At 41.1% G+C, this 27,591-nt stretch overlaps 2 protein-coding genes across 6 annotated transcripts; one reads left to right on the top strand and one right to left on the bottom strand.

Annotated features, from left to right (window-relative positions):
• Position 1: 1 nt before the first annotated feature.
• Positions 2-14,724, top strand: RECQL (RecQ like helicase). Of its 5 annotated transcripts, XM_041398722.1 has the most exons (16): positions 114-339; positions 851-954; positions 1,272-1,333; positions 2,402-2,599; positions 4,424-4,603; positions 5,126-5,232; positions 6,179-6,377; positions 7,807-7,973; positions 8,327-8,408; positions 9,441-9,589; positions 9,683-9,800; positions 10,436-10,574; positions 11,234-11,325; positions 11,609-11,828; positions 12,864-12,993; positions 13,204-14,724. In XM_041398722.1, the coding sequence occupies exons 3-16, from the start codon at positions 1,318-1,320 to the stop codon at positions 13,390-13,392; spliced, it is 1,986 nt and encodes a 661-aa protein (XP_041254656.1). In that variant the 5' UTR covers positions 114-339; positions 851-954; positions 1,272-1,317; the 3' UTR covers positions 13,393-14,724. The 5 variants fall into 5 exon arrangements, with proteins under 5 accessions (XP_041254658.1, XP_041254656.1, XP_041254657.1 ...); XM_041398724.1 differs by lacking the exons at positions 114-339; positions 851-954 and adding an exon at positions 2-22; XM_041398723.1 differs by lacking the exon at positions 851-954.
• Positions 14,482-26,237, bottom strand: PYROXD1 (pyridine nucleotide-disulphide oxidoreductase domain 1). Its single transcript, XM_041398727.1, has 12 exons — positions 26,052-26,237; positions 24,754-24,834; positions 23,255-23,374; positions 22,008-22,136; positions 21,135-21,208; positions 20,366-20,526; positions 19,654-19,754; positions 18,691-18,820; positions 17,743-17,855; positions 16,549-16,671; positions 15,820-15,957; positions 14,482-15,482 (listed from the first exon to the last, which is right to left on the bottom strand). The coding sequence occupies exons 1-12, from the start codon at positions 26,130-26,132 to the stop codon at positions 15,234-15,236; spliced, it is 1,500 nt and encodes a 499-aa protein (XP_041254661.1). The 5' UTR covers positions 26,133-26,237; the 3' UTR covers positions 14,482-15,233.
• Between the last annotated feature and the right edge of the window lie 1,354 nt (positions 26,238-27,591).

Below are 27,591 nucleotides of genomic sequence, written 5' to 3'. Positions count from 1 at the left end.
CGGGGCCCGGCGCGCGGCGCAGGTGGGAGCTGCGGGGCGGGAGCCGTGAGGGGAGGGGGAGCTGCGGTAAAAAGGGAGAAAAGATGCGGGGTAAAGGATAAGGGGTGCGGCAGCGCGGCCGGCACTAGCTCTCGGGGCAGCTGTGGGAGCTGGCGGCTGAGCCCGCCGCGCGGGAGGACACGGCTGCGAGGCGCTGCTCCATCCCTCCATCCGTCCTGCCACCCGCCGAGCGGGGCCTGCCCTGCCCGTCCGTCCGTCTGTCTGTCGTGCCCCGTCCCTCAGCCCCACCGAGCGGGTGCTTCAGGCCTGGCAAGCGCCGTGCCCGCGGCTGGCGTGCGGGTGAGAGCGCTGCGAATGTTGCACTGTGTGTGCGCACTGGATTTGGATACTGCTCGCACTGTTTGCCTGTAAATATTGCCGCGTTGGAGTAGGTTGCCCCGGGAGGTGATTAAGAGGTGTCTGGGTCAGGCCCTGGGTGATGTGGAAGTGTTTTATTCACACATTGTTTTTAATATGTATTTCTCCCTCCATTTATAGGAGCGGGGAAGATCATTGTTGTGGTGGAATCAGCTGGTAGTGAGATATTTTTCCCCCTAGTATTTATTGTAATGCAGAATTTATTCCCTTTCATTTTCCATTGGACTTTGTTTCCATCCGTGTAATAAATAGTTCAGAGTGCAATAACAGAAAACATCAATTTCTTGTGTAGCTGTTTTCTTGGTATTGCTAAGGCACAACGTGACAAAACCCATTGTTCAAATAATGAGCCAATAAATTCAGTTCTATTGAAGAGTATTCAAAATCGATCCCCTTCTCTAAACCAAGCCACGTTTTCATTTCCTCCTAACAGATGCTCTGTTATGGTGGCTGCCTTTCTGAGGGGCACAATGTGACGTGTCCAGACTTTTCTGTAAAATAAGCTTTGAAGAGATCAAACCTGGCAATGGGCACTTGGTGAGTGACTGGTCTGCCTTAGGCCGTTCCTCCTGCAGGAAATTAATGACTTTGTTAACATTCACCTGGATTCATCTAGAAGCCTGGTGAGCTGTGGCCTCAGGAGCTGAGTTTGTGTTTATCCATCTTGCAGAAGGGAAAAAGCATTTGTCATCTAGTGGGGCTTCTTTGTGTGAGCAAATTAAATTAACCAGGACCTAAACTGTTACATTAACAGCTCTGGTAACGAAGAACCTCCTGCAGGAAATTTGTTCTAAGTTGAGAAGGTTCACTTATAAAATATATTTTAAAATGTATTTATTTCATTTTCTTTTTAGTGACTAAATAAGATCTCCTAAAGATAACATTCTTTAATCTCCAGAGATGACAGCTGTTGCAGGTAATCCATAATTAATATTCCATATGTTCATTTTGCTGTCTCTTAGCTAACAAAACACAATCACCTGATGTTATTTACATGGTTTAATGTATACATAAAAGAGTTTGTGGGATCTGTGCTATTACACTTAAGATTTGAAGGAAAAAAGTCTTTGACTGGCTAGCTTTTTATTTCTTAGGTGAAACTAAACCAAAATTCCCTGTCCCTGGAAGTGTTCAAGGCGTGGTTGGATGGGGCTCTGAGCACCCTGCTCCAGTGGCAGGGGAGTTGGAATGAGATGAGCTTTAAGGTCCCTTCCAGCCCAAGCTACTGTATGATGAAAATCAAGTTTGTCAAGGAAATGACTTGGTTTTCAATATTTCAAAAATGTGCTTCATATTTTAAGACACTCTAACTGTTTTCTGCTGAGTAGCATTTAGCAAGTCACCATTTTGTGCTATTTGAGATGAAGATATTTTGTCCCTTTCACACATTTTTGTTTCCATATACCATTATATATTACCATATCTGCTCTGGATGAGCCTAAATCTCTTGGGGTTTTCTGGCTGTGAGGGAGGCAGTAATTCCTCCTGATGCTTTTGTGACCTGCCTCTGGGGTACACGCTTGGCATGCAGGTGTGTGTGTTAATTATTCTTTTAAACTCCAGGGGTTGGATTCTAGAACACAATCTGCAATTCACACACGTGTGTGTTGGGGTGGAAAGAGGCAATTCCTGCCAAAGAGTCACTTGTGCAACCCAAGCTTTTGGGGAGCACTTCATTTCTTTCAGTGTGAAGGCTGGCTTGTGTTTGTAAAAGCATTTTCCCTCTACATCCAAACCCTGTTCAGCACATCCCTTGTTCTGTGGAGGAGGGATCCTGGTGCATGAAACACATCTTGTTGCTAATGGCCCTGTTTTCAGCCCCAGAGGAGTTTAACTTGCTGGGGTTAATGTTGCTTCTCACTTGCAAATAAATGCTTTCTGTGAGCAACTTGATCGTTGGCTGGAGTACAATTAACACAATTAAAAGTGGCATCAGCACGTGGCTGTGGTCTCAGTTGTGCCTTCTCCTTGCTCCTCCCTGCAGTGCTAGAGGAGGTGCTGGTGTCCATTGAGAATGAGCTGCAGGCAGTGGAGATGCAGATCCAGGAGCTTGTGGATAAGCAGCAGGAACTCCTTCAAAAGAAGATGAGGGTGAAGAATCTGATAAAACAGTCCTCAGGAGACTTGGAGGCAGGTGGAAGTAAAGACACTGAAACCTCAGCTGAGGAATGGAACAAAAAAGGTTTGCAGAGTCAAAGTCTAATGTTTTAACAGGAAGGTGAATTAATCCAGTAGGGGGAAATGCACTTAGAGTTTTGTTTGCATAATGATGTTGTCCTATTTCATTTTAGTCAGCTGGCTGACGTGCCAGGGAATGGGGTAATGTTTGTACTTGTCTCACTGGACATTCCTGAGCACTAATCTTGAGCTGTTCTGGGCAGAACTATCTGTTCTGTCAGAATGGCCTGTTGTAACTCCTTCAATTCTTTGCTTGCTGCAAAGTCACAATTTGATCTGATTTGCACTTAAAATCCCAGAGTAAATTTTGATTGCAGTACTTGTATATTAAATGCTTATATTGCAATACTTCTCCTTGTTTGTGTTCTAAAGCAAACTGCTCTGGATTTTCTCAGGATTTGATAATGACAGTTTTGCACTTAGAGTTGGTTTTTGTGTTTCCTCTTGCTCGAGTGGGTAGGACATTGGTAGTGTTCATGATGGGTCATGTAGCCTCACTGTCTTACCAAATTAATGCAAATCAGATAGATGCTGACTGCCAAAAATAACCTAGAATACATTATTATTGTACAATTAGTGCAAGTGGCAAGTGCCTCGTGGTGGTGGGAGGGCTGCTGTCTTTCAAGGCAGGCATTAAATGAAGTCCTGAATAGTTGCTGCTTCTTGGCCATGTTATGCCTTGCCAAATTTGACTCAGATATTATGAATTTTTTTCTCCTTTTTAATTCAATTTTCAATTTCTAAATGCCTATGTTGTATATATAAGCTTTTTTTGGCTTTTAAAAAATGAAATTAATGTGGTAGTTGAATCCATATTTATCTGTATTTGAGGAGTATTATGCATATGTAAGAATGCTGATACTTTATCAATGCAGATTATGCTATTGAACAAATAATTTGGTTTGTGTAGGTTTTTGCTTAATTCTCACCTCCTGTGCTTTGAAAATGGATGTCTTTGCAGTCAGATGCTGTGTGTGTATTAAACAGGAGCAGCAGCTAAATTTGTTGCCAGTTCAAAGCTCATGGAAGTCAGTGAGAGGCTTTTCTTGGTTTCACAGAGCCTTGGATTTTAACTGTGCTCTTTGTCAATTTCTCTGCAATGTCACCTCAAGTCCCAGAATTAATTCTTGTGCATTGCACGTGGTGTAACCTGGAGCTCCCACAGCTTTTCTGCATTTTAATTTTAATAGTACCAAAAAGATGCATCAGGAAGCATAGTTTAAGTTTTTACAGCATTACATCTTTTAAAAATGCAGTCTTTAGGTCTTTATTGAAGAAAAGAAAAACCTATTAGAAGCATGTTGGGGTGGTGATTTTGGGGAAGATTAAACAACTTTTCCCCCTCTTTATTTTTTAATAAATGCTTATTATTGATGGAATGTATGGAAAAATTGTATCCCTCCTTCTTTATGCTATTTGTAATTTCTGTATTTGTATGAGGGAAGCATTTGAGTAACTATTGTAGGGCTCAGTGTCTGGTTTTATTTTTTTTCAGAGTGGGATTCTAATTTCTAGTTATTTTGGACTAATGAGTTAACATGCTCATTAGCACTCTGAAGTTCATCTGTTTTCAGCTTTTCACATCCATGTGCAATGAGAGCTTTGGTCTGGAGGTGAATTGTGTTTACAATTTGAGTTTTCAAAGGTCCACCCTAGAATATTGTGTATCAGCTTGTGTGAAGCTTTTTCTGAAATCCTGAAACACTTTCCCAGATCTAAAATTGTGTCACTGCTAGATTCAGTTATTCAATATGTAAATTACCCCTCCTTCTTATATTGTAATTTGCTTATGAAATGTGTTTGTTGAGTTGGTTTTTTCCCTTAACAGATTTTCCATGGTATGAGAAGATAAAAACTGCACTGCAGAGCAAATTTAAACTCCAGAAGTTCAGATCACTGCAACTTGAAACAGTAAATGCTGCAATGGCAGGGAAGGATATATTTCTTGTCATGCCTACAGGTGGTGGGAAGAGCCTTTGTTACCAGTTACCAGCTGTCTGTTCTGATGGTATGTAAGGGGGAAAAAAGGATAATAAAAAGAATTTCATGTATTTTCTCCCTTTAATAATTATTTGGAGAACGAACATTGCTTGGTGTGGTTTTTATTTGGATGATTTGGTTTTGTTTGGTTGGTGTATTTTTAATAACTCATCCAATTGCTTTGGAAGTTTACTTATTTACAGAGGCCAAATTTACCACTCCCTGTCACTGCTTAGTTCTGTGGCAAATCAGCACCTCATGACACAGATATCCAGCTTGTTTTGTTTTGTGTATTTTCATCCTCTGTTGGAGCTCAGTTGTGTTTGTGGTCTAGACCCTAAGAGGAGGTGTTTGTTGTGGATATTTAATAAGAATTATCCCTGTGTGATCTGGCACTCACTTGTCAGCTGTCTGGGAGGGGAATCCCCTGCTGTGTACAAAACTTAAGCTTACATTTGGCAGTTTCTTCAGAGCAGGGCTGATGCATCAGTATAAAGAATTAGAGGAGATATTTGTGACATCTGAACTGCACAATGATTGATTGTTACAGGTTTCACACTGGTGATATGTCCTTTGATATCTCTCATGGAAGATCAGCTCATGGTTTTGGAACAGCTTGGTATCTCTGCAGCTTTATTAAATGCCTCAAGCAGCAAGGTGTGTTTAAGTTCTTGTGTTTTGTGGTGAATGTGCTGGTGTCTCCCCTCTGTGTAGTCACTTGTGAATGTTGAATGGATGAGACAGATTTATCAGCTAATGATGTTCTAGCAGCAGTGTCTGGCCAGGAGGGTGCTGTGATAGGAGGAAGGGGGTTAAATATCTTGTGTTCATGTTTTAGTGACAACAACACACGGGAACCAACACCATCTGTGGAACAAATAGATCTCTTGGGACTATTTAGAGGGTGTGAAGTGCCTTTGGCTGATGAGTGTTGTAGATTTTTACTCAGTTTCTAGACTTGAAGTAGATGATTTTTGTCTTCTTTTACCATGCTGAGCAGTGCAGGCTTTTACATATAATTATGATTTATCTCTTACTGTAGGGTGGTGAGCTGTTTGATCCAGAGGCCAAGAAGCAACTCATTTCCCAGTCTCATACTACAGTTGCTTTTTTACAGTTATTTTCCTGACTAGCAGGAGGCCATGATCATTAACTTGCACATGACACTGGATTTGATTGATTGGCTTGATGCAATGTGCCAGACTTGAAGCCTGCTTTGATGCAGAGCACTCTGCAAACTCAGTAATAAAACCACTGTAGTGTGCAAGGAATTATTTTACACTTGCAGTATCACAGGGATGTTTGGTAATCACAGTTTATTGGGGAAATATTGATACCATATGATGAAGCAAAAACACATATTCAACATGTGCTTCTTCAAAGTTCCAGCACAGATTTTCTAGGTATTAAAAGGACCATTTTATTTATACATATAGTGATCTTCTACAATGGCTTACAGTGGTCAATACCGTGGAACACTTGATCAGTCTGTGTTAATTACACCTTTTGAATTGCTAATCCCCTCTTAAGAGCCTTAGCGCTAAGCAGCCTCAGTGTGTTGTCCCAGTTTGTTACCCCTGCTGTCTCACTTTGTTTTGAACAGGAACACGTGAAGTGGGTCCACACGGAAATGCTGAAGAGGAATTCCCAGCTGAAGCTCATTTATGTGACCCCAGAGAAGATTGCAAAGAGCAAAATGTTCATGTCCAAGCTGGAGAAGGCTTACCAGGCCGGGTGCCTGGCTCGCATCGCTGTGGATGAGGTGCACTGCTGCAGTCAGTGGGGCCACGACTTCAGGCCTGGTATGCTCCTCAGAAATCCTTGCAGGGCTGCTCAGGCAGCTGTCAGTCCTGGGTTAGGCCTGAACAAGGCCAGCTGCTTCCTTCGTGTGTAAAGTGAATTTTAATCCTTGACACATATCTGTGTTAACTCAAGAACTTTAATTCACAAATCATCCAGCAGCTAGGTTAATGCAAATGATGATTTCAACATAGATTTTGCTGTCAGTATTCTGAAAAATTACTTATTCTGCTTACTGTAATTGGAGCTGTATAAAATCAAAACTTTCATTTGGCATCTTTAATACGGATAATAGTTACCTTTAATCTGCTACATGGAAGTGTCATTCTGTACACCACTCCCTGGCACTTCTGATGAAGGAGGCAGAGCATTTTGTAAATATTCATGAGATATATTTTAATCATCTCTAAAGCAAGTGGAAACAAATGCCCTTCACTTATAGGGAAAGAAAGTGTGCTTCAGTCTTTTTCCTGTCTTGGAGATTGTAGAATATTGTTGGTTGCTGTTTGTTTGTGTTTGAAAGAAAACCTGATTTGAAGCAATATTAACTGTAAAATCACTCTTAGCAGTTTTGCTCAGAAGTGGTGCCTGAGCCAAGAGCCAGGCTGGTTCAGCAGGCAGTGAGGAATTTGGATGGGTACCTCTGGCTGCACTTCTGTTTGTAGGCAGCAGGTGATTGTCAGTACTGAGCCTTTAAATTTTTTTATTATTACACTCTGGTCTGTGTATCCAAATTCTACATTGCTTATTTATTAGAAAAGCTCTGTTTACTCAAAAGCTGTTTGTAAAAACAGACCTGCAAAATAACCTGAATGTTGGTTAATGCAATGCCACACATATTTTTCTATTTCCATACATTTTTGCCTTCTGAATTGTGGCTGATAATTGCAGCCTTTCAGTACCTGGAGGAAGCCTGAAAGAAAACTGGGGAGGGAGTTTTTACAAGAGCTTGGAGTGACAGACCAAGGGGAATGGCTTCAAACTGAGGGTGGGTTTAGATTGGGTTTTGGGAAGAGCTGTGAGGGTGGTGAGGCACTGGCACAGGCTGCCCAGAGAAGTTATGGATGCCTCATCCCTGGGATGTGTTCAGGGCCAGGCTGGATGGGGCTCTGAGCAGCATGGGATAGTGGAAGGTGTCCCTGCTCATGGCAGGGGTTGGAACAAGATGGCCTTTGAGGTGTCTTCCAACCCAAATGATTCTGTGATTGATTCTTTAAAACTCACTTGAAATACATCTCTTTTCCTAAGTGCAACCTGCTTGTTACTTGTTTTGGATGTATAAATTAGTTCTGTAGTAGATAAGCAGTGATAACATTTATTGCAGTATTACCCCATTAAATATGATCTACATGAATGCCTTTTTTAAGTTTGCATTTGTGGTATGAGAAATCTTGTTCTTTCCCTCTTTTCCCTTTTTCTTTTCTTGCTTAGACTACAAGTCTCTTGGTATCCTGAAAAGACAGTTTCCCAATGCTCCCTTGATTGGATTGACAGCAACAGCTACCAATCATGTTTTAAAGGATGCTCAGAACATCTTGCATGTTCAGAAGTGCATTACCTTTACTGCTTCCTTCAACAGGCCCAACCTTTACTATGAGGTAGGTCTTGTTACCTGCTTTGTGCTGTCTCCTGCAGGGAGAGGGGCAGGCAGCAGGCTCAGACTGCTTCAACCTGTTGGAAAATGTCTTATGAATTGTTCTGTTGTGCTGTATTTTCACTTTGGCCACAGGTTTGTTTATTGTTCTTGGTGGGGAAAGCTTGCCAGGTTTATTTTGGGGTTTATTTTTCAATGGACTTTTGAGTTGTAATCTAACTGTTCATAAAAAGAATATAGTATTTCTTTTTAAATGGTGGAATAGTTGTGTTTATTCTACTGGGAAAAGTAAAATAAGGATGTTTGGCAGACTGTTTGCCCACCTGAACTCTGACATGTGCTTAATATATTTTTGAGGTTCGGCATAAGCCTTCAAATAACGAAGATTTCATTGAGGACATAGTTAAGACAATTAATGGAAGATACAAAGGACTGTCAGGTAAAAAGTGTCACAAAAGACATGTTATCTTTCATGACCTTCAGCATTGCAAGGATGTTAGGATGTTTTCAAATGATCTTGAAGCATGTTGAGAAATTCTGCCTTCACCATACATTAAACATCCAGCATTAGAAAAAGTGAAATTTAGTAAGATCCATACCTTGAATAATTTCTCTCTTCATTCATTACTGTTTAAATGTCTTTACAGTTTACTTTTATCTTCTGAAGTATTGGGCTGGAATGTTGATGTCTATAGAACTATGTTTACATATGTAGTAATAGGAAGGTTTAAGATGGTAAAAGCAAGGCTCTATGTTCTTAAATCACACATTGTTTACTATCCATGTGTCAGGATACTGCTATCTTTAACATGGTTTTCATATTTGATCAGAAGAGTCATCTGTTACTCAGTGCCCAGAATGGGTGTCATGGTGTGAATTACAGATAAAAGCAGAACTGTAGAAGTTGGACTTGTGTAATCAATACATTCTGCAGTGGAAGTAGAGGAGAGGCATGTTGCCAAGGCTGCAGAATCCAGGTTGCAGAGCAGCAGTCTGTCCCTGTCTCTGCTTGGAGCTCTGTGGCTGTGAGGAGCAGCTCCCTGAGCACAAGCTGTGCTAAGATGATCAACAATCACATGGCTTTGTGTGTAATCCCTGGCTTAGCCCAGCCTGACTAATGACAAAAGGCAGATTTAACTGAAACCTCAGCTGAGATGCCATAGATGTCATAAGGCATAGCACCCCTTTAGAAAGCTTTACTAAGCACTGTCCTCCTTGAACATTAACAGAATGCTTCCATGGTTCTATGGATTGGCACCTGTATTTCCTCTTTAGCCTTCAGGTCCAACCTGATAACTGAATTTTCCTTCATAAATACCAATACTATGGACTAAATAGGCACAAAGACTGTATAATGCTTTTTAATTCTTTATTTCATAAGCTAATAAAACTTTCACAATTGTTTTTAAGTATTGGGGATTGTTTGGTCTTTTTAAAGCATTACAATGAGGATTCTTTCACTTTTGTGCAGGAATTGTTTACTGCTTTTCTCAGAAGGATTCTGAGCAAGTTACTGTGAGTTTGCAGAAACTGGGAATCAAGGCAGGGACTTACCATGCAAACATGGATGCTAAATATAAAACCAAAGTTCATAAAGGATGGGCAACAAATCAAATCCAGGTTAAGTAAATACTTTACATGGACTTCAAGTTTTATGTAAACAAATTGTGGTTTGGTATCTTGATGATTCTTTAACCTTTTTCTTTTTCACAGGTTGTAGTGGCAACTGTTGCTTTTGGCATGGGAATTGATAAACCTGATGTGAGGTTTGTAATTCATCACTCTATGAGCAAGTCCATGGAAAACTACTACCAAGAGAGTGGACGTGCAGGTATTGCAGGAAGTGGCTTTTGCAAAATTGCCACTTACATCCATTACACCAGAAACCTGTCCTTCAGTTTCCCTGGCATTTGTGCAGTCTCTTGCCTTTGAGACAGTTTTCAAAGGGTGTAATGAAACTTGCCTCTTTACAGAGGCCTTAAATATAAACTACATTCATGACCAGGCCTCTACTGTAGTGTAACAAATAACTGGGTATCTACACCTCCACTCAGCATTTTTTTAAATACTTGATTTTCTGTGAAATCTGTGGCTTACCAGAATAACATGATACAGATTTGATGTACAATTATAATTTTTTAATATAGTATAGCACCTGGGATGTGTGATTTGCTCAGATTGCCTCTATATGATGTTTAATCACTATGAATTTCAGAAATACAAGTGGGATGGGGAGTCTGGAGCAGGGAATTTGAGGGATTGATCAATGTTAAGCAGCACTAAATACCTGTTAGGGCCAAACTCCACCCCCAAAAACACTTTGCAGTGTTTGGGGTTTTTTTGGTTTTGTTCATCTTGTTACTTTTTCAAAGACAGATTTGAGTCTACGTGGAGAAAAGCTTGTCAAGGAATTTGAGGGGCAATGGGTTGAGATTGTAATTATCTGTTCATTTTAATGCATTGCAGGTAGAGATGACCAAAAAGCTGACTGCATTTTGTATTATGGATTTGGAGATATATTCAGAATCAGCTCAATGGTGGTGATGGAAAATGTTGGCCAAGAGAAGCTGTATGATATGGTATCTTACTGCCAAAATATGACCAAGTAAGTTACTGTGGTGGCTTGGTTACTTAGTTTTTAAATGGGCTAATTTGTGAGGGGGGTTTTAGGGGGCGTTTGGAAAAAAATCCAAAACAAACAAAACCAAAATGAACCCATCACCAAACAAAGCCACCCACAAAAACAGCAGCAAGCTTGCCAGCTTCAGGATACACCTCTGGAAGTGGTTGTGTTGAGATGAAGTACCTGTCAACAAACAGTTTGGATTTCAAGTCCCAGTCAGAGGAAATACTGGAGTTCTGTGGTTTTGACTCCAAGCTACAGTCTTTAATGGCCACATAGGAATCCAGGTGTATTTGTTGCTTCACTGTGATATTTGGAATACTTCATGGAAAATGTGTATCTGTGTTGTGGACAACTGGTGCAATCCAGTAAAGCCTTTTGTGGCCTCAGTGTAACAAGGAGTTCATATTCTAACCATTTTTCAATCTCTGCTTCAACCAAACTGTTCTACACCAGTATTGGCATAGCTGGTAGGGAATGCTGGTGTTGCTGTCTTTGTTCTCTGATTTTTTTCCTCTGATAATTCTTTGTGCTTGCTTTGAGATCTGAGCTGTCCCTAGGACCTTTTCTGCCATTTTCATGCTGTAGAAGGCAGGTGTGACATACTCACCTGGGATCTAAAGCCCCCCTCTGCTCTTCAGGTGTCGCCGGGTGCTCATAGCCCACCACTTCGATGAAGTGTGGGATTCTGCAAACTGCAACAGAATGTGTGATAACTGCTGTAGAGAGAATGGTAGGTAAAGGACAGGGAACATGGGAGAAGTTGATTTAAAGAAATACCTGGTGTAGAAAAACTGAGCAAATTTTGGGACCTGTGCTTGTATTACTAACTGTTTAAGGTGCAGATTTTGTTATGAATATCAGTTTTTGGTGGCCTACTGTTGCCAAGTTAGTTTAAAAGCAAAACAAAAAAAGCCTTGCTATTGTATATAGCACAAAGATATGTATTTACAGCTACATATAACTATATATATAACTACAAAGAGCTTTCTATTTAAATGTTCCTTCACTTGCAGCATGTGAGAAGATGGATGTTACAGGATACTGCAGGGATCTGATAAAGATCCTTGAGCAAGCTGACAGCATGAGTGAGAAACTCACCCCACTGAAATTAATCGATGCCTGGTCTGGGAAAGGTGTGTCCAAGTTCAGGGTGCCTGAAGTTACTCCACCCAAGCACCCTCGAGAGGAGCTGGAGAGAATTATTGCCCATTTGCTGCTGCAGCAGTATCTGAAGTATGTAAGATAACTATTTTGTTTTCTTTGTTTTGGTTTTTTAACACCTAGTAGTCGTTTTTCCTTGCTCTCTTGTTACTTCTGTGTAACATTAATGGATACATTCTGTAGTCTTGTTTTCATTTTAGATACATTAAATGTATTCTTAAAAACCGTTCAAGTGTTGTTATATTTACATTTCAAAAGTGGGAGAAACAGTTGAGATGCTGCATCTTGTGCAATTTTAAAAAGCTGGGGTCTTCTGTATTCAGGTAGAATGTTTAAATCTGCAGCAGGATTCATTTTGGAGAAGTCTGCAGTTATTCAGATCTCATTCACATTCCATGGATAAGGAGAGCAAATGGGGTTGCCCACACAATGTCTAAGTCAGGAGAGACTGGCTAATGTGGAAAGTGGTACTCAGGAATTTTAAGAAAGCATAGTGAAACTAACAACAGTGCTGCCTCTGTAAGCTGTGTGCTACGTATTTTGCTTGTCTTCTCATAAAATTTTTAAGTTCAAGAATATCTATAAATATCTAATCCCTTTATTTTAACTTAATTTTTTGCATCTCTCCATATAACTTTTTATTAAGAGGGTGAGCAGATGACTTTTTCATCTTTTTTGCTACATCTCATTTTCTTCCACGTGTTTCAAGAGATTGACAAGTGTGCATCTGAATGTTTTTGTGTGTGTCAAGGTCCACAAACTGAATTATGTTAAGTGTTGATCAGAGTAGCTCTAAGTCACCTGACTGTCTACTAGAATAAATAAAGCAGAATGAAGCTGCTCTCTGGAACATCCATCAGAAGGGTTCATGTGTCCCTGTCCTTATGGAAAGAGTTGTTGGGATGGAGGCAGGGAAGTGGTGGAGTCACCATTCCTGGGACTGCTCACACAACATGCAGATGTGGCACCTGAGGACATGGTGTAGTGGCAGTGCTGGGTTGATGGTTGGACTTGATAATCATGGAGGTCTTTAACTTTGATGCTATGATTTTTTTTCCCCTGCATATTCTCCAGCCTTCCCTTGTAACAGTGATTTCATTCATGCAGGGAGGATTTCAGCTTCACAGCCTTTGCTACAATATCCTACCTGAAGGTGGGACCCAAAGCCCGGCTGCTGAAAAACGAGGGACATGTCATCACCATAGAAGGGATAACAAACAGCAGAAGTGTTTTCAAGGTATTTACATCTGTTCTGATTTGCCATATAGGTATCTTCTCCATTGAAGCTTAATTTAGTATCTGCTCAAAGATACCAAATGTTTGTAATATGCTCATGTTTTGTAATAATGCAGTCAACCTCATAAATATCTTCTCTCTTGTGTGGGAACATGGAAAAAGAAGGAAAACAATGTTAGAATTTTAACTGAACTCTTCTTAAATCTTACAGGTCAAACCATCTCAATCTTCAAATTCAAAAGGAAGCAGAGAAAATGCCCAGACTGGAACAAAGACTGTCCAAGATTCAGTGGTGAAGAAATCACAGGAACATAAACGGCCCAGCTGTGGTCCTAACTTAAAAGCAAAGAAGCCTAAGCTTCAGGCAGGTGCAGATGACCAACCAGTACTAATTGACTGAGTGTCACAGACTAAATTTAGGATCTAATCATGGTTGCTGCTCCATGGACAGTGCAGTGTGTAAGTTCAGTTTGTGCTTTAGTAATGGTGTTTTTATTTAATAAACACTGAACAGGGAACAAATATCTTAAAAAACTGTCAAATCGAGAAGGCTAATAGAGGAGGAAAAAGTGTTTCATATCAAAATAATTGGTGCCAATCTTGGGTTACAGCAATGATTACAAAAGCTATATAAATGACCACGTTGCCTTTTTACCTCTTTTGGAAGTGTAGAATACAGTAACACTGTGGTGGGTTCTTGCAGTCTGGAAAGGACTGCCAAAGGTGCAGAGGTTTCCAGACTTCCTTCCTGTGGGAGTCTCCACCCACTGCTCCACTGAGAGTCCTCTAGAGATTTCTCTCCTTTGCAGCACAGGACTTGGTGGTCCTTAGCTCTGCACAAAGGCCCTGTGAGCCTCTGTTCCTTCTGCCTGCTGTGCAGGTGCTTTTCCTCTTCACCAGTGACTCCACTGCAGCCAGGGCACTGCCCCCCCAGGGCAGCTGCTGTCACCAGCCCCAGGGAGTGACAGCAGACATCTGGGGCTGGGATGCTCCAGCATCCTTCCCCCGGAGCCCTGGCTGGCTCAGAGCTGCTGCTGTGCCAGGGCTGGTTGTTCCAGCCCATGTGGGCACTGTCCCTACCCCCACTGTGGCATGACTGAGTGAAATATTGTATGTATTTGAGTGAAATATTATGTGTATTTATTCCTTTGAAATATGTCTGTTGCTCTTAAAATTGGACTTCTCTAGGTTGTTATTCAAATAGAAATTTATGACTTCTGTGCTTGGCAGAAGTACCTCAATTTAAGTGTACAAACAAGACAACCTGCCAGCCTAGGAAACACTCAACAGCTACTGCTGCCTGCAAGCATTCTCAGGCACCTGTGCTGACTGCTAGATTCAATTTTCTTTTCTTACTTTTAACATCTTAGCAGCCCAAGATCAGAAAGGCATGTTCAGTTTCATTAATAAATGCAAATTCTGGGTGGTTGCATTTTAGCTCTTCTCCCTTACACTTACATGTATAACAAATACACAACTAATACCATTATCAACATGCTCTTCATCTTTATTTTTCTGGTAAAAATGTGACGGTGACTAAAGCCTATAATCTTTCACCCATCCTTTAGCTGAGACCTTTGCCAAAAAATGAAAATTTAGTTAAAAACAGTCATTCTCCTCAAAAACATTAGGTGATTTGTCTGGGACAAGTCTCAATATGTACTGCCAGCTTTGTATTGAGTACAATAAATGGTTCCCAATTTGACCCAAAATAAATAGCAACTCTCAGGCAGCAACCGTAGAATAAAAGCCAGGATGAAATAATTGCTGTCCAGGGCTGGCACTGTCCAGTACAGCACAGCTCTACCCTAACACCTGGACAGCTGAAGGGACAAGCAGTTCAAAGGCTGCTCTCAACTGACATCTCATCCTGGCTTTCATTGTGCAAAGCTTCTGTTCTGTACTTAACTGAGCAGAAAATGCATTTATTTCAGAAGTAAACTTATGAGGAGGAAAAAAGGAAAAAAAAAATGGAGTAAGGCCATGTATTTGCAACCTACATTCTAAGTAGCAAGAGCTCTGAGCACCCTGTGCTCTAAAACTGTTCTCTGTTCATCTGAGCCAGCTCAACAGAGCTTGCACCATTAGCTGGTACCTGTGGCAGTAACCAGCCAGTGTTTTGGCAAGATCAACCCAAAGCCTTAATAGAGGATTGCATTTATCCCCAATCCTGAGAAAACAGTTTTCTAAGATGTATGACTTGCTATCGAAGCTTCATACAAAATGGGACTGGGGTATTGTTCAATCAAAGTAATCTTCTATGTCAATATCTGGATTTAGGAGATCTTCACCGTAGGCTGAAAGATCCATTTGATTTAAAATCAAGTTTTCAAAGGTTTCTTCCAAGTCCGTTTCGCCGATGAGCACAGCTCCCATCATCCGGCCGTGCTGCATCACCGCTTTGACGTACTCGTGGCCCTTGGTACACCTCAGCATCAGCTCGTGCTCTGAGCCCAGGCCCTGAGCGTTGTACTTCCCCAAAACCACCACCTAGCAGAAGGAAAAAAAAAGGAAAAAAAGCTCTCACAACAACACTGCACTGGCTTTTAGCATTTCTGCTGCTAACAGCTCTCGGCCTCAAAAATGATGCAAACAGAGAAATATTCGTTCCTAGGGTCCCTCCCCCCATCATTGGCTTGCAAACACACAATGGACTCAAAAATCTTCCCCTTGAAATATCCTATACATTAGTACAAACCAAGAAAGTCTAAGCTAGGATGAATTGCTATATAAAGAAACCTGTTTCCTCAAAGCTCACTGTCAGCAAGTGAATATAAGCAAGCAGTATGTGTTACTCAGTGGTTTACAACTATCAGACTGTACCGACCTTGTAGTTGAAAAATTTTGTAATGTGAGCAAATAGTTCAAAGCTGAAATCCATCTCAATAGATTCCCCTAAAGCATCTGCTGCCATGCACTTTGCTGCATAGCATCCCATCTGCCGAGCTTGGGTCCACAGCCTCATCTGGAAGAGAGAATGGGCAAGAGTGAAGTCACCAGACCACCACTGTGCCACGAGCACTCGCTGTTGATGATTCCTCTCCGTGTGTGGAGACACGAGGCTTGACTCCATTTCAGAAGGCTGATTTATTATGTTAGATATTATATTAAAATGCTACATTAAGACTATACTGAAAGAGAGATCAGAAGGCTACAACAAGAACAGAACAGAATAGAATCACAAAAATCCTGTGACTGCTCACAGCCTTGGCACAGGTGGCTGTGATTGGTCATCAATGGAAAACAATCCACATGGACCAATCATGGATGCACCTGTTGCATTCCACAGCAGCAGATAGCAAGTGTTTACATTTCTCTCCTGAGGCTCCTCAGCTTCTCAGGAGAGGCAAAATCCCAGCAAAGGATTTTCTTAATATCATGGCTACACACTCGCTGCGCCGAGTCCTCAGTGCACGCTTGGTGCTGTTAATTCCCAGAAGGGCTGCCCAGCTGGGTTTGCAGCCACCAACCCCCAGGATTACCCACAGTTAACCTTTCCCTCCTCGGTGTGAGCGCTGCTGGGTGCCTCCCGTGGGTCACGCGTGCCAGGACGTACCTGGTGCCACACGGGGCTGGGCTCCCACGCTGCTGTGCAGATATCTCCAGCTGCAAACACATCTGGCAGCGACGTGTGCATGTGCTTGTCTACCTTCAGTCCTCCATCCTCGCCCACAGCAAACTGCAGGGTTCACACATCAGCAGTGAGACGAGGCATCAAGGCACCCAGCTCCCTCCACCCTAAGCAATCAGCTGTTCCTTTATTTACTGTGAGACTATCCAGAGTGGCAAGAGCTCCATGGAAGGTACAAAGCATTACTGTTATTATTTCTAGAGCACAGCACAGGTTTTTAAAGGACTATTACTGATACCTGGGCAAGGAAGTCACAGGGCTTGCCAAATTCCAGATCACACTGTGTGTTACAGGGACACCCAGTCTTAAGAGATCACTTTGTAGTTTTGCCAAGGCAAGAAAATACCATTGCAAAATGCATGGCCTGGAAATATCTCACAGCTCAACATCAGATCTATGTTTTCAACATTTCCTACTCTAACCAGAGCACAACCTTTTACTTCCTAATCAGATGGCACCACTTAACCTGAAATACCACAACCTCCTGGTTTGTCTGGGATCATTTTTTAGTAGTAGCTTGTATGGGGCTGTTTGTTGGATTTGTGATCAGTGTTAATTAATAACCCAGGGATGTTTGAGTTGTTGCTGAGCAGGCACTGAACACAGAAACAAAATGATCCTGAGGTTGGAAATGCACATGGCAGTTATGAACTCCAGAATCACCATCCACATTTAGGTGCTGACCTCCCTCAATGAACATGAGCACTGTGACAGCTCAGTGTCCCAGATGGAAAGTACTGGAAATAATTGCTTCCTTTCCAGGACCAAATGTCAAGATTAGCAAGGTAAGACTATGGTACAGAACTAACACAGAAATTATTCTATGTTTTTGCCACTTTAGCCAATTATACAGATGATTTTCTCTATTTGGTTAAGCTTAATACTGCATATGTACTGCATATAAACACCTGGGAACAACATAACAAACCAAGACACAAATCAAATACACTTGTGTCGTTTGGATATCTCACTATCAACATGCCCTGCCTTATTTTGAGATGGTGCACAGTATTTAAATCTGTAGCAATCCATGTTGCATGTCAGAACAGAAGCACAAACCAGCTGCAAAGGTTTCTTTAACATTACTTGAAAAGCTCCAAAAGAAATCAGTATACTTACATTATTGCCATCAAGAAAGGGTTCAACATTTGGCACAACTCCAGTTGCACTGACAATGAAATTGCATCCATAAATTTTTCCATTAGTTAATTCCACATATACAGGCCAGAGCACTGAAAAAGGAGAAAATTTTGCCCCAAGAATGTAACCAACAGAAGTTATTTTATTAATTATATCTTATGGTAAGATATGAAAGAAAAAAAAAACAAACCTTTGAGGTAACTGAATAGGTAAAGAAAGGTTAAAATTAAAAAGGAAAAAATTATCAGAAATTACCTATAACTTTTCTTACCATCGCTTAGAACTAGAGAAAAAAAAGATTTTGGATCTCAGCTCCAAATCCTACTAATACCTTTCTTCAGAAATTTCCTAAATTAAAGCCCTCATTTGTAGGGGGGTAAATACTGTGTCCTGTGGGGTGTTCTCTCAAGTATGAAATTGCCAAATATTTTTATGTAGAAATTTAAAGATGCACAGAAGTTCCTCACTAGCAAAAAGAACAGCACAGATTCAACTTTTGCTGAAAGTAACTGATTACTAAAATAGTATTTTAAAAATTCATTTTAATTAGGTGGAAATTATAGGCATAATTATTCATTTTAAAAAATGGATATTTTCCTCTACTTGGAAGGTTTACTTCAGTTTTGATCCAAAATGTTGGTGATTTTTTTTCTCCTATTTGAACTTCACTATTAAAATATTTAAAGGATTGTGTTAGGATGGAATACATACAAGATTTTGGTTACTTTATGGAAAAAAGTGTCTGACCCAAAAGATTTTGTAATTTAATTGCAGCCCATAAATTTGATTACTGTAAACTCCTACACCTCAAATTATAGAGATAAAAGATTTATTTTTCAAAACTGTATTTGTTTTAAAAGAGCAAACAAGATCAAACATGCTCCAGCACAGATTTATCTTCGAGATCTTATCAGCACTGGCACTCACCCTCATCTGCTTCTACATTTTTCTCTCCTTTAGGAAAAGTCAAGGAAGTCAGCTGCAGTTGCATAAATTCTTGCTGTAAGTATATTTTCTTTACTTCACACAGTATTTCAATGTGTACTTTATGAGAAAACTAAAGAAAAATTGACAGAATTATAAACATAATGATTAGCGATCACAAGATTGATAATAGCAAGGATATCTTCACCTCAATTGATACTAAAGTGGAAAACCCCCCACCATATATCCCAGCCCGTTAACTGGATTCCTACAGTTTCTTTTTGGCACAGATCTAACCACAGCCAATGGCAATTTACCTGCTTTTTCAGCAGCTATCTCACATTCCTTGAAAGTTCATAACAATTAGATTTTTCTGGCATGCCAGAAAACACAGGTTACCCTAAACTTACAGGAAGAGACCTAAAACCTCATCAGAAACCTTATCAGATCTTAAACCTTACCAGAACAGAAAGCAAACTCATATTTTCTGTCTTTCAGGACTGCAAATCCTTTGTTTTTCTATCATTAATTAAATTTTGGTAACAATAATAAGCTTATGTTCTAAACACTGTAAAAAGAAAAAATACTCTGTACCATCAACTCACATTTCAACCATATTCTGAGCTCCAGCCAGAAGTTGGAAAGTTGCCTGTTTCTCTAAATTGTTTTGTGAATTTGGGCCTTGTTTTATTCTCCACAAATACAGTTCCACAGCCTTCAACAGCCAAACCACCACTGATTAATCTGCTAAATATCCTGAACATCCTTTAGCTGGTTTATGACTGATCACCCTTGACAGGTCATTTTTTAAATGCAAAACAGATGCAAACACCTAACAGCTCAGGAATTCATAAATGAAAACAAAATTAAATGTGAGGATTTTTGCTTTATTGCAGAGATGGAACTCTTCCCAGTTCTCATGCCCACAAGACCCAAATAAATATGGCAGCAAGGTTATGCCCATACCTCCTTAGTCCCTTTAAGGTGTAAGCCCTCGTGCCAGTCAGGGCCCAAGGCACTGCCCAGCCTGTCAGATGCTCCTGCAGGTCTTCCCTTCTCCTCACTTCCTGGAGCAAAGACATGGAGTGTATCAGATTTAGTGTGCATCCTTCCTTGTCCTCAGAATTCAGAACAAGGTTTCTCAATTAACAGAAAAATACCATCCAGGGTAATATCCTCATTCTTCCTGCCTGATGTCTAGAACCATGCTCTTCTTTTTGTTATGGCTTTGGTCCTACGTGTGTTTGTGTGATGTTTGTTCATGCACTCCTAGTTAATTTTTGTTTCTGAGACTGCACTTTCACTCCACCTGTAATCATCTGTGTGGTTTCATCTGCTCCTCCAATATCTTACTACATGACAGCTCCTCCCTATGTAATGGTGAGTTCACATCAAAACATTACAAAAAATAGAACAAGTTCTTCAGCAGAAGGAATACAGGGAATTAATATTAATTTGGCACAAAGGTAAGCAATTTACAGCTCACAAGAAACTGTATTACATTGTCTACATAAATTTGGGATGGGTTTTTATGTTGTGTTTGTACTCTCAGTTTTTGAAGAAGGAAATGTCTTTAATGATAACAGTAAGCCTTATTCCAAGCTGCTAAATTGAGATTTGAAGACTGTCTTTAATATGAGATGCTGCTGCTGCAGTGTCAGGAAGCTAAAGCCCATACCTTCCACTGTGTACTTGGTTCTTTTACACTCGATGGGAGTCTCCTGGCCTTCAGCAGTGAGCTTTGGAAGGAGGAATTCAGCTGCTCCTGCATCAAAGAAAGTGTTCCCAATGGCTTTGTCTTTGATAGCCCAGATTACTTCACAGCCTTGAATTTCATACCTGTGGGCATTGAAACAAGGGATAAAGTGACAGACTGCCTGGAAAGGATCTGACTGTCAGCAGCACAAGCAGAAGTGTGTCAACTTTCCTTCCAGAAGCCAGAACCAGGGGATCCAAGACTGGATCCAAGACTTTCCAACCTGTCAAATCCACTTCTAAATATTTACATAAGGAAGCCAAAAAAAAATATCTCTTCAAGTTGACAAGTCATACTTTCTCACCAACACAACCCTGAGTGAACTGGGGTAGGGGGCAGATCCAATTTATAATACTAATAATTAGTATTTCCTGCTCCCTGCAATGAAAAAGAAGTGCATTTCTGCCAGACTCCCACTGTTAAAAACAAGCATTTGGATATTGCTTGCACTATATCGAACATGAACTGTATATTCTTGACATCTATGTGTCAAAGCTTCTTCTGCAGCTTTCCTAATTTTATGTATCAGTAGAAACCATTCAGTTGCAAAAAAAACCCTCCTGTAATCAGTTTTGCTACTAAATGCTCTAAGAGATAAAATTTTACAAGTCAACCTTCTCCCAAACTCATGTACACTAGATTTAGAATTGCATTGGTAGAGATTTTATTTATGTATTTTTTGTTCACTTACACTAATTCAAGGGCAATCCCACCATTTCCTACCACCACTATTCTCTCAGCTTGAGCCAAATTCTTCTGGAAAGCCTGCATTAAGAAAGGAAAAATGTCAATTAGAGCATTTTCCCTCACACTGATCAACTATATCCTTTCCAGTATTTTCTTGCTCTTAGTCTTGATTTTCTCAACTACTGATACACATCTGGCTAGGCTGAGACCTGTAACAGAAGCTGTTGTTGTAACAAACACCAATTTCAGTGTCACTTCAGATTCTTTGAAAATGTAACTCCTTTATTTACCTCAAGGTCCAGTTTCATTTGATGAATGGCAGTTCCATGTTATGGAGCACCTCTAGTTCTGAAGACCTGTAGCAGTGAAACTTCACCTTTGCCTTCCAAGCTTCATTTTTAGTCTAGTAAGTAATTTCTCAAGTGAAAACTTTTCCACATCTTTGACTATTTCTACCTCTTCTCTGTACAAAGAGGAAAAGCTACAGTAGAACTACAAGAGAACAAAAAGTCATTCCTTCAGTAGCTTTCCACTGCACGAAGCAGCCCTTTGTACCTGGTACCACACACACCTTCCCAGGGAAATTTCTTTATATTTTCCAATTGGATTCTGCCTGGACAGTGAAAAAATATCATTTATTCCATATTATCATGTTAGAAATAATGCATATGAGCCATCTATAAACTTAACAAATATATTGGCTAATTAATTTAGTGGCATTATAAGGCTGGTTTTTTGCTTTTGAAAATGTTCCTATTTAAGAATATATAATAACAAACATTACTTTCTGTTTCTCCATTTCCCTCCACAATAATTCTGGTATTTTGCACCAGCTGCAGGAATATATTACACATTTTTAAGTCCCAAACACATTTACCTGTGCACTGTCAGTGTCCCTGATTCCTAATACATATGGGTTCCCTTCCACAATTAATTTTGGTTTGGCTCCAGCACACAGGCAAAGTTTTTCATATATGTATTCTTTCCCATCTTCAGTGTAAATTTTCTGTTAACAACAAAAAGAAAAATTAATCCAGCTAAGAGAATTCATCTAAATCAAGACATCTAAGAGACATCTTTCCTCAATGTCACAGTAATTAGCAGATGAGATAAGCTGCAAGGGCTTCTTAAGGAACAAGGCTCCATACTCTTCATGACTGTGTGTCATTTATTCCCACCACACTCACCACAAATATGTGACCAATAAAATGGGGAGTGCCCACAGTGCACTCAAAGCAACATCAACCACTTGGTGGCACTTGGTACTCACTGGCTGAGCCAAAAGAGTTCTGTGTTTTCTATGTGACAGATGTCCCTCAGGCCCAGGGACAGAGCTGTGCACTGCTGGACATCAGCAACTGAGAATCTCAGTCAAACATTTCAACAGCACTGGCTGTGCTCTGAGTTCAGCAGGCACAGGATGGGACACAGCTTAGAAATCTGCAAATCTGTTCTTTGCTGAAGAAAAAGTGGAGGCACTCAGCAAGCTACATCATTCTGAGAAAGAAGACCTGAAATTTTAACATTGTATAGCATTATTTGTTGTTCTACAAACTAGAAGCTGCATAGTTTAGAGAGGTTTTGGGCAAAACATCCTCTAAATCCCCATAGATTAATTATTTGTGTCCACCAAGACCTGTATTAAAACACTATCCTAGTAATGATGTAAGAAAAGCACTGGATTCAGAATGTTAGCAGAATCTACCTGGAATTACATCTCCAAACCTTAAAAGTGAGCAAAACCAGTTTGGGATGTGAATGTGAATTTTTCATACATGCTGAAGTGAAAACAACATGCTGACACAGAGCTACAAGGGTGTGTACATGCTCATATTTGCAACATATTTCCTGCTAAACAGAAGGAAGAAAAGGTGGAAATGTTGGTTCTTTCCAGATTTGTTTTGTCCTCTATATATATTTCTACTTGAAAACCAGTGTTAAGCAGTAAGTGAAATTAGAATTAGGAAATATTTTCTTGTAATTCTGGTAACTTTTCCATTCAATAACCAAAATGTCCTTGATCAAAATTTCTCACCCAAAACATTCAGCTACCTCTTAAATTATTTTTATATACATAATTTGAAAAAAAAACCCAAACAAACAAAAAAGAAAACCTGAGCTTACATGTTCATCACTGTTCAACTGTTTCACTCCAGACTGTATAACTCTGATATTGGGATATTGTTTTTCTAACAGGGAACTTGGTTGCTCTTCGACATCAAATTCCTCAAGTGTTCTGGAGACCTGTAGGAGAAAGAGAAGTATTTAAAAATATGGATCATTTATCCATCTCTTCTTCTAAAGCTTTTGACACAAGGTGCTGTGTTCATTTATAGTAAAATGTCACAACATAAAGCCCATGTTGTCTGAAAATGTGTTATCATGTAAGTGCTGGAAGTTTCTTTTTCAATACAGAATATTTTCATGCCTGTTCCTGGTTGAAGAGTCACAATACTACATGTTAATACTAAATATAGAGATTAAGCAAAAAATTGAGAAGGCTGGCAGTTGCTGTAACTGCTACAATGTTTTATTCCATAAAGAAGTTTATAATCAGAGCTGTTAACACTGGTTTTTTCCACTTATGTGATGTATGTATGTATTTTTCATTTATGTTATGTTAAAATCCTGGTTTTTCTCTTTTTTGTAACTTGGATAAAATAACTCGTCCAGAGCCACTATCTGATATTTCAGAGACCTCGGGGGAAATGGACAACATCAAATAGAAAGCAAACACAAACAAAATAAAAACCCCAAAGAGGCAAGCCAGAACTTGAAAAACATTCAAGTAAGTGATGACAATTTTGTGGTTTTTTCCAAAAGAGAGTGGCTGCATGGAAACCTCCAGGCCTGCTACTTTGTTGAATACTCAGAGTTTGGAACACAGCTAGGAACAAGAAGCCACACCATGCTTGCAATTCAGAGAGAAAGTAAAATGCTCATGTCCAAAACTCAGATGCTGCTGCCTCCCAATAGTGCTTAGCTATTCCCTCATTCTTCAGCTCTGTAAATTGCCACTGATGTGAATTACAGACTTGACATCTCTGCACTGTGCAGGTGTCTTTGCTGGACACTCAGCACTTTCAGAAAGCATTCTGTAGTTGGGTGTTACTCCAGCAATCTCAGAGATCTCCCAGACTCAGCTTCATCACCCTATTAGCCACAAATTCATGCATGCATTTGATTTTCTTTTTCAAACCAGCAGGAAAGATGTCACTGAATCAGCAGCTGCTGGAGTAGACAAAGCTCAAAGCAATTCCCCAGAAGCCTATCCCTTCTTTTGCTGTTTCTTCTCCAAATTCAAACATAAGCAAGACTGTGATACCATTCCAGTGCTTCAAAGTGGTCACTCACTAATAAAGCAGTGAAATAAAGCTTCAGTAGCTCTGAACACACTTCAGTCGTGTAAGTACCTGGTTGAACCTTTGCCTGAATGGTGTGAATATATTCACAATTACTGATCATTGTAAAACAGCCTGTCAATCTTACTAACACCACTGCAATGACAACAATATGAAAACAACCTCAAAGTCGTGAGCATCTTCACCACTGGCTTCTAAATTATCTGCACAAATAAACTTTGAACATGTCTTAATGTAAGAAAAATGAAGTCTCTCTCTTACCTGCTTGAAATTAGTTACAGCTTTTATAACTGGGGAAGCTGTCACTAAAAAAATGTCTTCTGATGGGAATTCTGCAGCCAGCTTGTAAAGAAACAGAAACCATGGTGAGAGACTTGAACACAGTAAAACTACTGGTGAAAAGCAGTATTGGTTTTGTAGAACCTTATTGAAAAAACACTACTTGAGGGTAACAGAAGGATAAGGACTGAGGAGAATTTGGAGACACAACGTTTATTTCAATCACACATAAATACACCTTCAAGAACTGCAGCCACAGTGTAAAGGACTGTTGTCACAATATTCCAAAGGCCATCTGATGGGTCAGATTGTGATCCTGGGATTTCTGACACACCCAGTTGCTGGATACATTTTTTTTTTTTACTGCACAGCAGTGACTAATTCCTTACAGGTTTCATTTTCACAGAGGAAATGCTGATTTCTCCTGGATATTTTATACCCTATTTAGTAAACCGATCATCTTCAGGGTGCTATAAAGCAATGCAAGACTTACAAAGCCCCAAGCCAAAGGGAAGAACTGCGGTTTTAAATGTGCTCTGCTCAGCAAGGTGACACAGCAAGGTGACACGGCAAGGTGACACGGCAAGGTGACAGGCGGTGCTGCTGAGGGGAAGGGATGCCAGCCACAGGGACCCTGACGTGCCTCCAAAACACGGTCTGCATGCTGCTCTGCAGCCCTGAGATAAAATATTCCTCATCAAACTAATACCCACGTGATTTCATTCTGCAGGTACAAAGTTAACTCCAGTTACTGTTTTAAACCAAAAGCCTTGAGACCAAGACACAGAGTGATTTATTTTTAGAGCTTGGGCTCACAGAGGGGTGGATGAGATATACAGATCTAAAACATGGAGCCTACAAAAACTGAGCAGCAGTAATAAAAAGGAGCACATCACAGCATAATTCCAGCAGGAATCCTGAATCCCTGACCTCCGGACCAGGGCACAGAGAGACAGCTCTCTAGTTATCCATAACTAACTCTTGTTACGAAGCGTTCCATAAACTGCCCCAAAATAACCTTATAAACTCTGAACCTCTGGAGGCGTACTTCTACACAGATAAACATCCTGATGTTACACCACGCTGCCCTGGGGCCGCGCTTGCTTTTCCCCAGCGAGACAAATCATTTTTAGGAAACGGGGATTAGGGGCGTGTGGGGCAGAGCACGGAACTCGTGCACACACGCGAACACTAGCGCAGTTACAGCGCAGACGAGCGCGCAGCAGCCCCGCGCCGGCCACAGCGAGCGGGGCAAGGAGGGAGAGCCGCGGCCCCGGTACCTTCTCGGCGCAGGTCACCCCCGCGATGCCGCCGCCCACCACGGCGAACCGGCCCCGCTCGGCGCCGCCCGGCCCCGCCATGGCCCGGCCGCGGCTCCGCCTACGGAGCGCGGCAGCGCCGCAACTTCCTCCGATCGCCGGGCGGGAGCGGCCCCGTGTGCGCCGCCCCGAGCGGCCTCTGCCCGCCCGTTCGGTGCGGGTGTGCCCGGTGTGCGCCCGGTGTGTGCCCGGTGTGTGCCCGGTGTGCGCCCGGTGTGCGGCTCTGTGCCAGCCACGGGCGTCAGACCCCGCCTAGGGCCGCCATTCCGGGATCGAGCCGCAATCCGGTCCGGGTTTTCCCCCATTCCGTGCTCCGCTGAAGTTCGGCCCGGTTTTCTCCCATTCCGTATGCTGGCAAAATCCAGTCCGGGTTTTCCCCACAGCATAGCCCGGGCCCTATCCCGGCATACTCTGGAGCAGCGATTCCTGTCCATTCCATGTCAATTCCATGTCAATCCCTGTCCATTCCATGTCAATTCCATGTCAATCCCTGTCCATTCCATGTCAATCCTGTCAATTCCATGTCAATTCCTGTCAATCCCTGTGAATTCCATGTCAATCCCTGTCAATTCCATGTCAATCCCTGTCAATTCCATGTCAATTCCTGTCAATTCCATATCGATCCATATCAATCCCTATGAATTCCATATAAACCCCTATCAATTCCATACCAATACCTATGAATTCCATGTCAAGCCCTGTCAATTCCATGTCAATCCCTGTCACTTCCATGTCAATTCCTATCAATTCCATGTCAATCCTTGTCAATTCAATGTCAATTAATCCCTGTCAATTCCATGTCAATTCCTATAAATTCCATGTCAATCCCCGTCAATTCAATGTCAATCCCTGTCAATTCCATATTGATCCATATCAATCCCTATGAATTCCATATAAACCCCTATCAATTCCATACCAATCCCTATGAATTCCATATAAACCCTTATCAATTCCATATCAATCCTTATCAGTTCCAGATAAACCCCTATCAATTCCATATCAACCCCTATCAGTTCCATATCAACCCCTGTCAGTTCCATGTCAGTCCCTATCAGTTCCATATAAATCCCAATCAATTCCAAATAAATCCTGAACAATTCCCTATCAATCCCTACAAACTCCACATCAATCCTTATCAATTCCATATCAACCCCTATCAATTCCATATCATCCCCTATCAATTCCATATCAACCCCTCTCAATTCCATATAAACCCTGATCAGTTCCACTTTTCCTCATCCTCAGATTTTTCCACATCAGCCGGTTTCACACGTAATATGAACAGCAGCAAGGTGTGCTCAGTTTATGAAGAATTGGAGTGGCATTTAGTGAAATTCCTGTGAAAATCAGTGCCCAGGGCAGCCCCAGGGTGGTCAGTGAGGATGAGGAGGGGTGGGACATGGCTGGGGAGGGGATGATCCAGAGGGCAGGGGGTGTCCCAAGGGTGTTGTACAGGAACAACAGAGATTTATTTGGGAAAGTAATGCCATGATGGCCCAAG

Source organism: Onychostruthus taczanowskii, unplaced genomic scaffold (genome assembly GCF_017590055.1).
Source record: "Onychostruthus taczanowskii isolate IOZ18803 unplaced genomic scaffold, ASM1759005v1 scaffold15, whole genome shotgun sequence".
Taxonomy (NCBI): domain Eukaryota; kingdom Metazoa; phylum Chordata; class Aves; order Passeriformes; family Passeridae; genus Onychostruthus; species Onychostruthus taczanowskii.
This window is presented reverse-complemented; position numbering and strand designations above follow the sequence as displayed.